Source organism: Neofelis nebulosa, chromosome 2, assembly GCF_028018385.1.
Source record: "Neofelis nebulosa isolate mNeoNeb1 chromosome 2, mNeoNeb1.pri, whole genome shotgun sequence".
NCBI lineage: Eukaryota > Metazoa > Chordata > Mammalia > Carnivora > Felidae > Neofelis > Neofelis nebulosa.
In genome coordinates this window covers 65,118,616-65,133,825 of record NC_080783.1, presented here as the reverse complement: position 1 = coordinate 65,133,825, position 15,210 = coordinate 65,118,616, and the positions used below count along the sequence as shown (strand labels likewise).

The 15,210-nt window shown below is 39.4% G+C and overlaps 2 protein-coding genes across 2 annotated transcripts in view; both read left to right on the top strand.

The window, feature by feature from the left end:
• LOC131490451 (transcription initiation factor TFIID subunit 4-like) overlaps positions 1 to 9,515 on the top strand; it is a 526,620-nt gene extending 517,105 nt beyond the window's left edge. Inside the window, exon 5 of the mRNA XM_058692827.1 lies at positions 9,405 to 9,515. The gene's annotated coding sequence lies outside the window, so the exon portion shown is untranslated. The remainder of the gene's footprint in view (positions 1 to 9,404) is intronic.
• B3GALT1 (beta-1,3-galactosyltransferase 1) lies at positions 9,411 to 14,392 on the top strand. The gene is made up of 2 exons (XM_058714965.1): positions 9,411 to 10,627; positions 11,344 to 14,392. Exon 1 carries the CDS (start codon positions 9,634 to 9,636, stop codon positions 10,612 to 10,614), a length of 981 nt encoding a protein of 326 aa, XP_058570948.1. The 5' UTR covers positions 9,411 to 9,633; the 3' UTR covers positions 10,615 to 10,627; positions 11,344 to 14,392.
• Positions 14,393 to 15,210: the final 818 nt, after the last annotated feature.

The following is a 15,210-nucleotide window of genomic DNA, read 5'->3' as shown; positions in this document are numbered from 1 at the left end:
GTTGAACCTCAGAGGCCTTGGGGGGGGGGGGGGGGCGGCGGTTAATGTCTTGAGCCCTGCCCATGGAATCCAAGTGAGAAGAGTCCAGTGTAGCTGCAAACAGATTCAAGAGCTATGCAAGGTGGATTGTGGTAAAGAGTTCAAGGTGCCAGTAGGATGAAAACTGGCAGGCTGGGTCTCTAACCATTGGGGAAATAAGAATCATTAGCAAAAAGGGAGTTATGAAAAGAGGGGAATGTGTAGAAAGGGAAATCTCTAACACAAAATAGTGTCTGGTGAGGGGAAGCTGAGCAAGTGTTTGGTAAATAGCTTGTGGGGAGCAACACTGGGGATTGGCGGAGGTAAGGACTGTGAAGAACCAACACAGGTGACTGAGGATATTGGTGAAATCCAGGGCAGCATTTGTCACCTCACTGGCCAGGAGGTACCAACTTGAGAAAGTATACACAGAATCACAGATTTCAGAAACAAAATGGTTTGGTTAAAAAGCTACTCTGCCAAACAGGACTCATTGTCACCCAGGCTTTCCTTTGGGTACATCTCCAGAGCAATTCATAAAGCTAACTCTGATGCTGAAAATTGCCAAGTCCCTTAAGTTGAGTGATGAAATGATCACATGCTTTGTAATATTACATTGTGGATAAGTTCTGTTACGACCTTGACAAGCCTGTGAAGAAAAACTGGTAAATCGTGAATTGGCTTTGTCTTGAATATCTCTAAAATACTCATGGTATAGCCATTTGAGCCTGTCCAAGTGGACATAGAATGTTAATTATGACTATGTACATGCTACTCAGAGGGCTATTTAAATCTGGTAGATTTTTGATATTCTAAAGTTGTATTTGAAAAAAAATCTAGTTCTTTATCACATTAGTGCTAATAATAATCATAATATTTCCTCTAACTTGTGTATCCTTTTTTCACAGAAGTATAGGACCTCTTAATATTCACATTATAAAATGAAATTGAAACTTCTTGGGGCGCCTGGGTGGCGCAGTCGGTTAAGCGTCCGACTTCAGCCAGGTCACGATCTCGCGGTCCGTGAGTTCGAGCCCCGCGTCAGGCTCTGGGCTGATGGCTCAGAGCCTGGAGCCTGTTTCCGATTCTGTGTCTCCCTCTCTCTCTGCCCCTCCCCCGTTCATGCTCTGTCTCTCTCTGTCCCAAAAATAAATAAAAAATGTTGAAAAAAAAATTTAAAAAAAAAAAAAAAAGAAATTGAAACTTCTTGTGAGAACAGTCAACTGCCGAGCTTTCCCCCCACCCCTTTTGAGTATCAGCCAAATAAGAAAACTGCTTTTGCACCAGTCAAGATGAGTTGACTGATTATTGCTCATTAAACATTTTATAGGTGATACCCTCAAGATTTGTCTTTTGTTTATCATGTTTATATTAATAATGATAATACTCTTCATTCTGGTAGCAGTATTTAGCTTACAAAGTATTTTCAAATCCAGTATCTTATTTGATCCATACAGTGACCTTGCAAAGTATGTCCGGATGTCATTATTCTCATTTCATTGGTGGGGAAACAAAGGTAGAGAGATGCACAGAGTCCAGAGCTGATTACTAAAAATCTGGAAGTTGAATCCAGATCTTCCAGTGCCATAAGATTGCCTACAAAATAATTTCTATTGACAGCAGCTACACAAAATTATTTTTGCTTAGGAGCGCCTGGGTGGCGCAGTCAGTTGTAAGCATCCAACTTCTGCTTTCAGGTCACGATCTCTCAGTCTGTGGGTTTGAGCCCTGCGTTGGGCTCTGTGCTGACAGCTCAGAGCCTGGAGCCTGCTTCGGATTCTGTGTCTCCCTCTGTCTGTGCCCCTCCTCCACTTGCTCTCGGTCTCTCTCTCTCTCTCTCTCTCTCTCAAAAATAAATAAACATTAAAAAAAATAAAAAAATTATTTTTGCCTGTTATGTGTTCTGATAAATTGATATTGTGTAAAGGGGCATTTGAGTTAGAAAAAGGAAACAAACGGAAAATAAAAATTGCAAGGTCTTTTCTGTATGATGTTATCAGTTCCCTCATGGTACTAATGTCATTCTCTGAAATATGACCCAAAATATTACCTCTCTGTGATGGACTAGGAAATATCTCCTTAGACTTTGTAAATTTTAGATAGCAATACACTAACATCTTTCTGGTTTCTAATAATATCCATTTATATCAGCTTCCCCTACCTAAAATAATGGGGCAAATGAATACTCTTTTTGGTGTCGCATAGCTCATCATTTTTAAATTCTCCCAGCTGCTGTTTATATGAGTAGGATGTCTTTCCTCTCATCCTCTTCCACCTCTGTAATAAAACATCATGGCGTTTCTTTCCCAGTGGAGAAGCCCTACCCAAGGCCCATCCATACTGCCAGGCTCCCAGGCTCCTATGATTAAATAAGTGATGGCTCTGCCCATCTTTAAAAATGTGTCTCATATAAGGCAGTCAAGGCACCATATCCATCACTGCAAAGGAAGCCAAGCATTTATTTAAAATAATGAGACATCCTCATTTTCATTTTTCCCTGAGAGGATTGTAGCGATGTTTAAAAATTCTCTGAATTCTAGAACTAGGGCAACACATTGATTCGAAGAAAGCTATAATCTTCTCTAATTTGAAGTGCACTTTTTTCTGCAAGGAAATAGAGTGTAGCTTTCAGAATAGCAAGAACCCTAAGCCCACACATGAACATCCTCATCCTGACCACTCCTCTTTCAAGTTGGCCCCATTCTTCTGAGTGCGAGGATTTATAAGGACCTTTTCAACAAATTTCAAGGTATAGTGAACTGAAAGGAGAAAGGTTCGAATAATCTCTTCCAGATTTGGGAGGGAAGGGATTTCAGCTGCCAAATCATGATGAATATTACCTTTCTTTGCTTTCTGCCACTTGCTTGTTGCAAACGTTCTGTTGGATGAGTTCAATTATGGGGTCTCTGAAAGGATTCATAATTAAATTTTTTTAAAGGAACAAATTAGCTTTTTGTCTTTCTGAGGCAGAGGAGTCAGACCGTTTACCTCTATGAGCATTCAGGGATTTCGACTTCTGTGTGTATAGTGCCTTTCACAGCCAAGGAGGCTGACTTCAAAGAGAGGCTAGGAGAGAGAGCTAGCCCTCTGTGATTTGGAGAGATAATAAGTTAGCAAGCTGTATAACATAATGGTTTATGAAATTCTTCCTTCAAGGACCATTATCTAGTGTTAATAGTGCTTTATTTCTTCCTCTCCTGTGCTTATTTAGAGCATAATTACAAGAGCGAGAGGAAGGGAGGGAGTTGGGCATCAAGATAACCATTCGCCAAATTAATGCAGCTGAGTAGAATCTCTGGCCTTTGGGGCTCGTTTATCAATTAGTTCTGTTGCGGTCTGAGTTCCTGGATTTCCCCATAGAATGAAGATTCTTTGATTTCGCTCATACACCAGCTCTGAGGAAAGTCATTTGAGATCAAAACATTTTTCAGGCAGAATCTCTTTTACCCTCCCCAGGATGGTGATGTGTGGTACCACCAACTTTTCATCCATTTCAGGAGCTTTTCATAAACACAAGTGGTTGGCCCTTTCTCTCCCTGCCTTCTCTTTTCGTTATCTTTTTTTTTTTTTTTAGAATTTTTGTCTTCCTTTTATCCCTCCCTTTTAACTGGTTAAAATTGGGTTGATTTGTTTTCAACAGGTTTATCTTTTGTACCATGTTTTAAAATGACTTCATGGATTTTAATGTTAAAACCACTTTTGTAGTGCCATATGGTCTCTGAATATTCAAAATCATTTCTGAATAATAGGAATGCTGGTAGTTGGAGGTGACACAGGAGAATCGTCCTTATTCTCCAGAAAACAAGTCAGTTTCTCAAGAATTGTTTGACCCCAACCTTTTGGGAAAGGTGTCACAGCCCTGACTTCACTTTCCCAACTAATTATGGGTTAATTTTTATTTTATTTTATTTTTTTTTTTGCAGGGGAGGTGGGGGATACCTCAAGGGAAAGAAAAAAAGGCAGAAGCACAGGACTGTTTTTAAATCTGTGCCATATTCCTCATGTGGTCTTACAAAATAAATGAACTAGCTTTTTTTAATCTAAAAATAAGCCAAACTTTGTGTCCCCTTGCATGTTGATGTTCCATTCTACTTTGAATGCTAATTACACATTTTTTTACCCTTTAAAAGTTAGTTTACCAAAACCCAATAATTTCCCTGCTCGAATCAAGAGCATAAAATGTGAAGAAATGAAATCTTAGGGAGCAAAGTATTTCATTTTGTTGCCATCCAGGAAAGTAGATGTGGATGGAATTGTGTCCCTCCCCGCTAAAAAGACATGGTGAATTCCTAACCCCCAATACTTCAGAATGTGACCTTGTTGGGAAATAGGGTCTTTATAGAGGTAATGAAATTAAAATGAGGTCATTAGTGTGGGCCCTAATCTAATATGACGGGTCTCCTAAAAAGGGGTTGAGGGGTAAATTGGGACACAGAGAAGGGAAAATGCTGTGTAAAGATGAAGGCAGAGATCTAGGTGATTCATCTATAAACAAGGAGTGCCAGAGAATTGCCAGCAAATCACCAGAAGTTAGGAGAAAAGCGTGGAACAGATTCTCCCTCACAGCTCTCACAAAGAACAACTCTGCCAATATCTTCTCAGACTTATAGCCTTCAGAATTGTGAAACAATAAATTTACCCAGCTTCTGGTACTTTGTTATGGCCACCTTAGCAAACTAATACATATAGCCTGCTAATACCAATAACCTCCATCTCTAGAAGCTGAGGGCATTTGCAAGAGTGAGCAAAAGCCACAAATGGGAAACATGAAGCCAAGAAGATCCAAAAGACAAGAGAAGAGCAGATTTCAAAAACCAAAAAGAAAGTGTTTCCTAATGAAACATTAATCCCAAAGAGCCAAGCAAAGAGCCGAAAAGTTAGTAAAAGACTCAATGACTAGACTGAAGAGCACAAGACTTTCTATTCTCAGCTCAAATGTCACCCTTCAGAGAGTGACCGATTCATCTAAAGTAGCTCCCCTCTCACCTCTGCTCAGTCTCTATCCCATTGCCTGACTTATTTACATCAGTTGCCACTACCTGAAACTATTTTTGTATTCGTTTATCATGCGTTTATTGTATGCCACCGTTTCCTAGAAAGTAAGCCCCCATCTGTCTTACCAGAGTGGAGAGCAGTTCCTGTCATCTCTGCAGGCATCAGGTGTTTCGCACCTGGCATTAGGTGTTTCGCACGTTTCTCATGGACAAATGAAGTAGACTTGAAAATCAAAGGGAAATCAGAACATGGAGATATTATATTCCTTGAGACACCAGAGAGTTGATGGGGCCTGGACAGCCTTGCCCGTGGGTGCAGGGAAGCTGGAATGACTGCATGCCCCTTCAGTGACAGTCAGGGCGTAGGGAATCAGTGCTGACTCCTACCTGTCTGAATATGATGGAGAGTGACCGAACTTGACACCCAAATTATGCACAATTCACCCAAGAAATTCTGCCCACTTGCTGCAGGACTTACTTCCGGCCATACAAGAGAATAATTTTGGCAACTTAGGGGCTTTTTTAAAAATACACTACTCAAAATAACAGACTATCCAATGTGATTTCTAGGAGAATCATGAGCTCCTTAAATTGAAAATTCTGCTCCATTAACTTCCTGAAAGGTGAAGGTGGGTAGCTCCTGAAGGGTCTTGTGAATGAGGTAATCTGCGATACAGGATGGCTCCTGGGGAAGAAATCTTTCAAGAGTTCTAGAGGAAGGTTATTTGGAGGGATTTGTATTTAATGGATGACAAGTTAATGTGTCATCAGTGTCTGTGGTTGTGGTAGGAATGCTAAAAGGAATGACAAATGTTCTATATGCAACTTTGTATTTTAATACATTAACGCGTCTGTTAAACAGGACTTTTTTAAATCTCATGAAACTAAAAGAACCCCCCAGAGGATTCCTCTTTGTGACATTCAGCTCCTTTCTCTAGAACTTTTCAGCTGACGTTTTCTTTGCTTTTTAGTGGACTTTTGCCTTCGTGTTTTCCAGGAAGAGAACAGAATTCTCTAGTGAAAATCTGTACAGTGCATTTGCTAAACCAAAAAACTGATCGCAATCCTGTGTTGAGAAGAATCGATTGACGTGTGTGACCTGGACCCCAAATCATGAACTGATAAACTGACATAATCCTCTCCTCACCACTAGAACCTGTTCTTTATGTCATAATACTATCTCCCTGTGTAACAACATTTCCCTCAGAAACTCAAAGGATTGGTGATGATCGTTAACACGTATAATGTGTTTGGAAATAATGTAGATTTTATTTTTGTCCTTATTTTAGCTTAAGGCTACCGAGGCCCAGAAAGCCTCACAGCAAGTTAGGATTGCTCAAGGGGTAAAACGTGGACATCTGGCCCATCACTAACTACTTCAATCAACATGCATAAAATCATGCTTTAGAGTTAAATGCAGCATGCTACTACTCTCTCTTACCTTTCCTTATATTGCTATCTGTTCCAGAGGTATATTTTTGTGTTCGTTTGGCCACCGGAGACATGTGTTTTCTTGTAAGCAAAAAAGATGTTTTTTAACACCCCTTGCTGTAGGTGCACGTTATCCTTGGCTGCTCTTCAGATCCTAGGCTGGTTCTTTTGCCCATTTCCAATCCCGTTTTTATTGGTGATAATTTGCATTTACTGGTGACCAAGATGTAACTAATGCTGCGCTTACTTTTGTTCTCGTGTCTGAAAAAAAGTCAGTAGTAAGAGCAATTCTTGCAGTGTGTGAGTATGAGCACATGTGTGTGTTTGAGGACATCAGAGAAAGGGGAAAGCAAAGTGTGTCTGAGCCTCTTCCACAGTAGCCACTCTCTCTCCCTGCCCCCAGCCTTAATGTACTCTTTGCAAGACATCAGTTTTTGGTGATCGAGAATCTTCATAGAATCGGTGTCATGCAGTGTGTAGCAAACCAGAATGAACTAGGCAAAAATTCCAGCTGCGGACATACATCTAAGAAAATAAATGTGCAGATTGCTGGAAGAATAGCAGCATGAGATGCTCCCTGCCACCCTGCATTTTCCTGTGCAAGATTTTGCCTGTTGTCCTAACAGGCCTTTCGAAGCTCGAGATGACTACTCAATTATTCATTCACTAGCTGTGTGATCTTGAGTAAGCTACTTAATATCTCTGAGTTTCCATTCTCTCAACTGTAAAATGGAGGCAATAACTCTCTTGTAACATCATAAGGAATTAAGCTCCATACAATACAGGCCTTGGAGTGCACAGCACGTAGCCTGATGCCTGGTGTACTACATGTATTTTATTTTATTTTGTTTTGTTTTGTTTTGTTTTATTATTTAAGTTTATTTATTTATTTTGAGAGAGAGAGAATCGTAAACAGCCTTAGCCCAGAGCCAGATGCAGGGCTCAATCCCATGACCGTGGGATCATGGCCTGAGCCAAAATCAAGAGTCAGATACTCAACAGACTGAGCCACCCAGGTGCCCCTTTATCCCTCTGTTTTAATCATTTACATGAAGTCTTTCCTCCTGGAATATGAGTTCCTTGAGGAGGAGTATGGGTTCTATTTCTGTTTTCCCAATGCTTTACATGCACCCATGTGATTAGTGGCTCGAGAAAAGAACTTGAGAGGAACTTCTTCCAGTGACTATATTTGGTATACCAGCTTAGTGATAGGTGACTCACACTTTAGTAGGAAAGTATGGAAAGTGACAAGGGCTGTATGATGATCACGGTAGGCTTGTAAGAATCGGATACTAAGCCCTGGAATAATGAGGGAGAAAGTTTGGTTGTGATTACCATCTTGAGACTCACTCATATCCCTTTGGCATTCAAATGGAGTCCATGTCTGTATATTCCAAGTTGAGAAACCCTTCTCTATACTCTACTGCTGGTTTCTCTTCCTTCTTTTTGCTTACTGTTTAAAGTATCAAAGCTTGCTGCACATCACATCCCTTTCATCAGCTCTGGTGCACCTTAGAGTGGACATTTCCTTCAGGAGCCAAGAATACTGGAGCTTATATTTAGAGAGTACTTATTACGGGTTGGACGAAGGTGTGATTATGCCTGGAGTCATGCTGCTTGACGCCATTCTAATATTCATTTAGTTAGAATGGTAACCACACTGAGTTATTGCTGGTCTCATATGGATCATATATTCACAGTCAGCCCTTGGCTTTGGCAAGATGATGCGTATTATCTCTGCTATTGCCCATCACTTCTTTTCATTGCATTATGAATATTGTGCGTGGAAGCATGATTTTCCATCTATAATCACAGTTGAGTCCTTTCAACACAGTCTGTATGTTTAAGTGCATAGTTTTCTTCAAAGCAGACTTTGTTGAAATTGATATCCATTATCTGCTATCTCCGTCTTCCAGGGCTACCATGTTTTGCTCTAACTGGGAAGGAAGAGACAGTTTTTATTAACATGAATAGACTTTGTAGCCTGGCATATATTGTTTTCCTGGTGTGATAGCAACTCGGGTTCTAGAAAGGAGTAGCATTCTGAAGGACAACTTTTTAATTTGAACACCAATTAAAGTGTTGTGTCCATCTTCATTGGATTTGTGGCCCTAAGCTCAATTGTGTCTCTCATTATACTCCTGCTATGTTTACTGACAAGTGTAACCACAGAAAAAGAATTGAAAGGGGCCAACGTAATTTCATCAAGGGAACATCAGGGTGAATTGTTGAAAACCACAAAAAGTGATACCATTTAGATCAACTACAAAATGCATGCTGCCAGCTGTCTGAAAGGACACTTGGGTGATGGTGTCCATGCCTGAAGAAAAGGCTCTTCTTCATAGGATGCCTCCTAGAAAACTGATAATAAGGGACTATCATTTGTGAAAGCCAAAGTTAGGGAAAAGTGAGGAAAAGTAAAGAATTACTTGTGAGTCAGAGCCTAGAGAGACCATTTTAGCAGAGATTTTCCAGTGGTGATGGGCACATTTTCAAACACAGGGCTACAGAAAGCAAAGAGATGTTGAGAACTGATTATTTCATCAGAATTAAGTGAATGAAAGCTCAGACTTGGAAACATGGAAAAGAGATACAAGGCCCTATGTGAGACTCTCCTGCTTGAAAGAAGCCTTTAGTGTACAAAGGTATTTAACAGCAAAGAAGTCCTCTTGTGACGAGGGAAAACTCGTTTTAATTACTAATGTTCAGTTTACTTCATATTCTTCTAGAGTTTATAATCTAATATTTATTAATTGGGTATAAATATACATAAATAATTTCTATCAAGGGGAGAAAAAGGAGGCTGGTTGTGTTGGGGAGTTTTCAGTAGTGGTGGAAATGAATGATTATGTTTTTTATTTTAGTCACCATGGGTAATTCTAACACCTTTATTCTGTTTATGTGGGGATGTAAAGTAACTGAATAAACCTTAATGAAAACTGTGTTTTATTGATTTTGCAGAGTTAAGAGGAAGACTTGGGAGGGATGGAACCTTCCAACAAGTTTGGAAGAAAGTAGAGGGAATGCAGAGATGCCAGACTGTCACGAAGACCCATGGACAATCCCGCACTCACGCTTCTCTATCGAACTTTAAGATTTATTAGTAATATGCTGCCTTTGCAAGATGAAAAGAAACTAATGCCAAGAAGGCATATTCTTCAATATTTGGAATAGACGTGCTCTCAAGACAATGGCTTCAAAGGTGTCCTGTCTATATGTTTTGACAGTCGTGTGCTGGGCCAGTGCCCTCTGGTATCTGAGTATAACTCGTCCCACTTCTTCCTACACTGGCTCCAAGCCATTCAGCCACCTAACAGTCGCCAGGAAAAACTTCACCTTTGGCAACATAAGAACTCGACCTATAAACCCACATTCTTTTGAATTTCTTATAAATGAACCCAACAAATGTGAAAAGAACATTCCTTTCCTTGTTATCCTCATCAGCACCACCCACAAAGAATTCGATGCCCGCCAGGCAATCCGAGAGACGTGGGGGGATGAGAACAACTTCAAAGGGATCAAGATAGCCACTCTCTTCCTCCTGGGCAAGAATGCTGATCCTGTTCTGAATCAGATGGTGGAGCAAGAGAGCCAAATCTTCCACGACATTATTGTGGAGGACTTTATTGACTCCTACCATAACCTTACCCTTAAGACATTAATGGGAATGAGATGGGTGGCCACTTTTTGTTCAAAAGCCAAGTATGTCATGAAAACAGACAGTGACATTTTTGTAAACATGGACAACCTTATTTATAAACTACTAAAACCCTCCACCAAGCCAAGGAGAAGGTATTTTACTGGCTATGTCATCAATGGAGGACCAATCCGGGATGTCCGCAGTAAGTGGTATATGCCCAGGGATTTGTACCCTGACAGTAACTACCCACCGTTCTGTTCGGGGACTGGCTATATCTTTTCAGCTGATGTGGCTGAACTCATTTATAAGACTTCACTCCACACAAGGCTGCTTCACCTTGAAGATGTATATGTGGGACTGTGTCTTCGAAAACTGGGCATACATCCTTTCCAGAACAGTGGCTTCAATCACTGGAAAATGGCCTATAGTTTGTGTAGGTATCGCCGAGTTATCACCGTGCATCAGATCTCTCCGGAAGAAATGCACAGAATCTGGAATGACATGTCAAGCAAGAAACATCTCAGATGTTAGGATTTTTACCAATGTAAATACATTTCTTTTCTTTTTTAAGAAATGGGGCCTAGGGTGTTGGTATTTAACAGGTGTCACCAAGGGAAATGAACTGGCGAAGGGGTTTTGTAAAAAGGGTTTTCTTCCCACTCCTACTTTCTTTCTTCGATTACCAATTTACAAATGTCAGGCTCTGGTCATAGAAACAATACACGAGTTTGAAGGGCCAGATTTCATTCTCAGGTCCTAAGGCATTGCATTTATCTGAAAAAGCAACTTCCTGAAAACTGCTAGGATTTACATACTGTGCATCTGAGATAAAAATCTGGTTCTGGGAAACTGAAACTCACTGTAATGTCTTCATATCAGCTCTGCAAAAATGAATAAGTAAATAGCGCTTTTTCAGAAATAATTCAGAAATAATACACAGTCAGGAAGACACGCTCGATGTGATTATTAACATTGTGTGTGCTGTTATATTGAATTTTTACATATATTGCCATGGGACATGTACAGTGTTTGCCGTTCCAGCAAGAAATGAACTTAGGCCTGGCAGGAAGGCTGCAGTTAAATAAATGGAAATCTAAACTTGAAAATCAAATATCCTGTATGTTTGGAAGACAACTCTGCCTGCTCATCCAAGGATTAAACCTGGTCATTGGGTGGAATGTATATAAAATGCTACTTAACAAAATAAACAAGAGGGTTTTTTTTGGTTTTTTTGGGGTTTTTTTTTTTTTTCCCTTTCAGAACAAACATTACCTGGTGCCTCCAAGGAGATTTTGCCAAATGTAATCTTACCTGCCTGCCTCCATACAGTGTTGCTAAATGCATTTTACAATTTCTGACAGAGGCAGGCACATGTGTAGAAATAAGTTGGAAGGAGGGCAGAAAAACAATAAATTACATGGAGAAAATACAAATTTATGTATGCATTAAAATTAACATAAGCAAACTTAGCAATAGTATAGATGCCACGCCCACACATTTGCAAAGCATGTGAGAGAATCTTTTAATGGGTACCAATGTTATTGGATGATTTAGCTCTGTAGGTGATAGATGGAATACTCTAACATCTGAAACATCCAAGCACCTCCAGCAGCAATGCTGTTGGGAGGCATTCTGGGAGCTCCAAGCTCTGTGATTGAGGTTCACGGGAAGGAAGGGTGGAGAAGCTTGGAATCAGTTCCTGTTGATACCATCATCTTTGTTGGGTCATGTGAGCAGGCGTCTTAACCTTGCTGTGCTTCAGTATGCTCATGTATAAAATGGATGAAAAAAACACCTACCTCACAGGTGCTGTGAGAGCAAATTGCATTTGCTAAGAATCTTGAGATCCTTAGTTTACAAGGTGCTAATGCAATGTGTCATGCGTTATGCCAAATGCTAAAATAATTCATTACAATGATGGTCATTGTAATCAGTAGTAGTAACATCAGCTTAAATGTAAAATCTGCCAAAAGAAAGATCGAATATGAACTGTTTGTGCATCTGGTTCTTCTAAGATTTTTTGACTTTTCCCTGGATATCTTAGGTGTTTGGAGAAGCTTCAATTTCTCTACCATTTCTTCTGGTTTCGATGAACAAGTTTTTACTTCAGTGCATTGCCTTGATTTCCCAGGGTGCTGCAGGTGAAGGCAGCTGTGTTTCTTCAGGGAGGAGCCTCTGGCTGGAAGTGTATTACAATAAATGAATCACATGCTTTGCAAAATGTATTCTATCCCATCAACTTGGATCTCAGGAAACAGTGATCTGAATTCTCAATAAGAACTTTGAAGAGTGACCGGTAAAGCTAGCCCCCCTCTATCAGAAGAACAGGCACTCAGCAAACTCCCACATTGCACATCATCTATTCATTAGAAAACTTCTTTTTGTTTGTTTGTTTTCATTCAAAGAAAGCCCTGCAACTGAAAGAATATAACTTTTCTTTTAACCTGACCTTTGGAAGCCCCCCCTAGAAGTTGATAGCAAACAAGTAAACACAATGAACAAATGGAAGTCATGGCCTATTTCTTGAAAACACTGGATCTTTTATCCCCAGCCCCAAAGAATGCAATATGAGACAGGCCTTCCTGTCCTTCAATACATCTTCATCAAACAGCTGGACTGCCGAGTTTGATTGGAAAACAGCATTAGGTAGACTGGGGAGAGATGGATCAGCACAAGGTGAGCCCCTCTCTAACCCTCACCCCTCAACTGCTGTGAGTTCCAGTCATTGGAAAAGTCTCATGACTTTGTGCTTGGTTTGCGTTTCAGTCACATAGCTGAATCAAGCCTCTGTCTTATACTACCATTTTGCATTTACCTTATGCTCAGTCAAGCCACCTTCGCGTCAAGGAATTGCACATTACGAACATCGTACATCTATGAATTGTTTTCTCTGTGTGTGTGTGTGTGTGTGTGTGTGTGTGTGTGTGTGTATCCACTATAAATAGAGCCCTAATCTTTAAAAGGAGCAAAAATCAGAGAATCATATGTCTTAAAGAACTATTTCCTAACTTTTTTATGCTAGGTAGTGCCCATGTGACAAACATGTAAATATTCATCAAAGACCATATGTATATATTTTAAAGGCATTTTTTCCCTTCTCCCCTGTATGTATAGCTAGAATCTGCTTGTTATGTACATTTTCTTCTGCATGGAGCTCGGTGAGGCAAAGCCATTTGTCCAGTGTTTCAATAGCTGAAAGCATGATTGCCCTTCATTTTTTGAATGTTCAAAAAAAAAAAAAAAGTTTAAGTCAAGTGATCATGAAAAAGCTCTAATTTTCTACTTTTCTTAATTTTATGGTGCCGGCCAAATTATGGTTTCAATTATTTAAGCCATTTTTTAATGTATTATCATTTCTCTTACATAAAATAATGTTTCAATGTTGTACCAGGAGTCGTTCAGAGAATTTTTATAAAAACCTTCTGACTGTCCCCCTACCTGTTGTGTTCATTATGCATTGGATAACAAAAGGTATCAATAATTAATGTCTGTATTCTTTTCCTTTTTAAGTTTATTTTTGGAAAAAAAAGTTTTATCTTTGCTGGTTAGTTTGCGTGGCTTTGGGTCTTCTTCTATTGAACCAAATGCCAGTTTCGATATATAATATTGTATTTTTAAATAACCGGAATCAAAAAAATGAACATCGTTTTCGATTTGGATTAAAATCAGAAGAACAAAACCCCTTTGTGTGATGATATGGGGGAAACAAACTCTTTACAGAGAAGCTGAGGAAGGAGTTTTTCAGTCAAACCTCTTCTATCAAAAGACAATGGAACATTTACATAAAGCTTCTGGGATTCATTTTCTACCTTTCCTAATATGTGGGTTTAGTGGGGGAATTGATTCTGTCATTTCTTCTGTAAAGGTGAGGATAGTTTTTATAAGCAACAAAGTAACTTGTGAATGAAAGAAGTAATTTACTAGAAACGCTTGTTGATGATAATTGACATTTAGGTATATCGTTATATATGAATGATTGTTTATTTATGTATTTATTTGTCAAAATTGTACATACTATTTCGCCAAACGTACTTGTCTGTAAAAGTGCACTCTCCAGGTTTGTAGTACTATTTAGGGTTACATGGGTTGCCAATCAAGCTGCTAATCAGAATACTATTTTTTGTATCAATGTTATAACACTGAAAAATAGATGTCTTTACATTCAGTTTCTTCAACTTCCTCTTGAAATGTAAACTGTAGATTGAAAGCACGATGCCAATGTATAAGCCCATCTGTCATGAGGAAGATTATGGTTCCGTAAAGCTGATTTTTTTAAACCATTGGGACAAATAAACAGAAGGAGAACATATTTTCCACTGTGCTTCTTTTCTGGAAAAAACCTCTTTGGCGAGATGCGATCATTAAAATTAGCTGATGCCCTGTTGTTTATCATTAACCTTCTCCGCGACCTCAATATAGGTAATAGTTCAAATCATTCAGAGCTCATCCCAAGAGCCTAATGCAGCCAACTTAGAGACGGTTTGGTCCGGAGATTATGGGCTGCCCGAGGATTTAGGAAACTGGGATCTCCCTTGACCCTTGGAGGCCTCAGGAAAGTCTCTTTTAAATTCTGACAGGTTGAACATGTCAACAAATTATAATTCAGAGAGCAGTATATTGATAACATGCTTGGTGAATTAGGACCTACTAAATCAAAATAAAACTGTCATTCTTATGTGTCACCCACATATATCTTTTGGAATATTGCATACTATTTTAAAAGTTTGCTCATACTGGAAAAATGCTATTCAGGCATTCTTAACGGCAGACAAGTAGATGCTGATTGCTGATGCCTGACTTTGGAAACAAGAGACTAATAGCTATTTAAGAGACAAAAGTTCCTCTTATTATCAATCCTGAATTCACTTAAATAGGTCTTTACTTTCTAATGGAAATTTAACTGGATTTACTGCTGCTGCACCTCAAGAGTTCAAAAAGTTAAGTCCATCAGGTGAGCTAAAATACAACGTAAAACATATAGATTTGTATTCGGCGTGACTTTTTTTAAAGGAGCAACATCAAGAGCAATATTGTAAAAGCCTGGTCTTAACCAGGAGCATCAGTACCAAGTGGACTTTGTTAGAAATGCAAATTCTTGGAACTTACCAGAAACCTGGGGGTGTGACT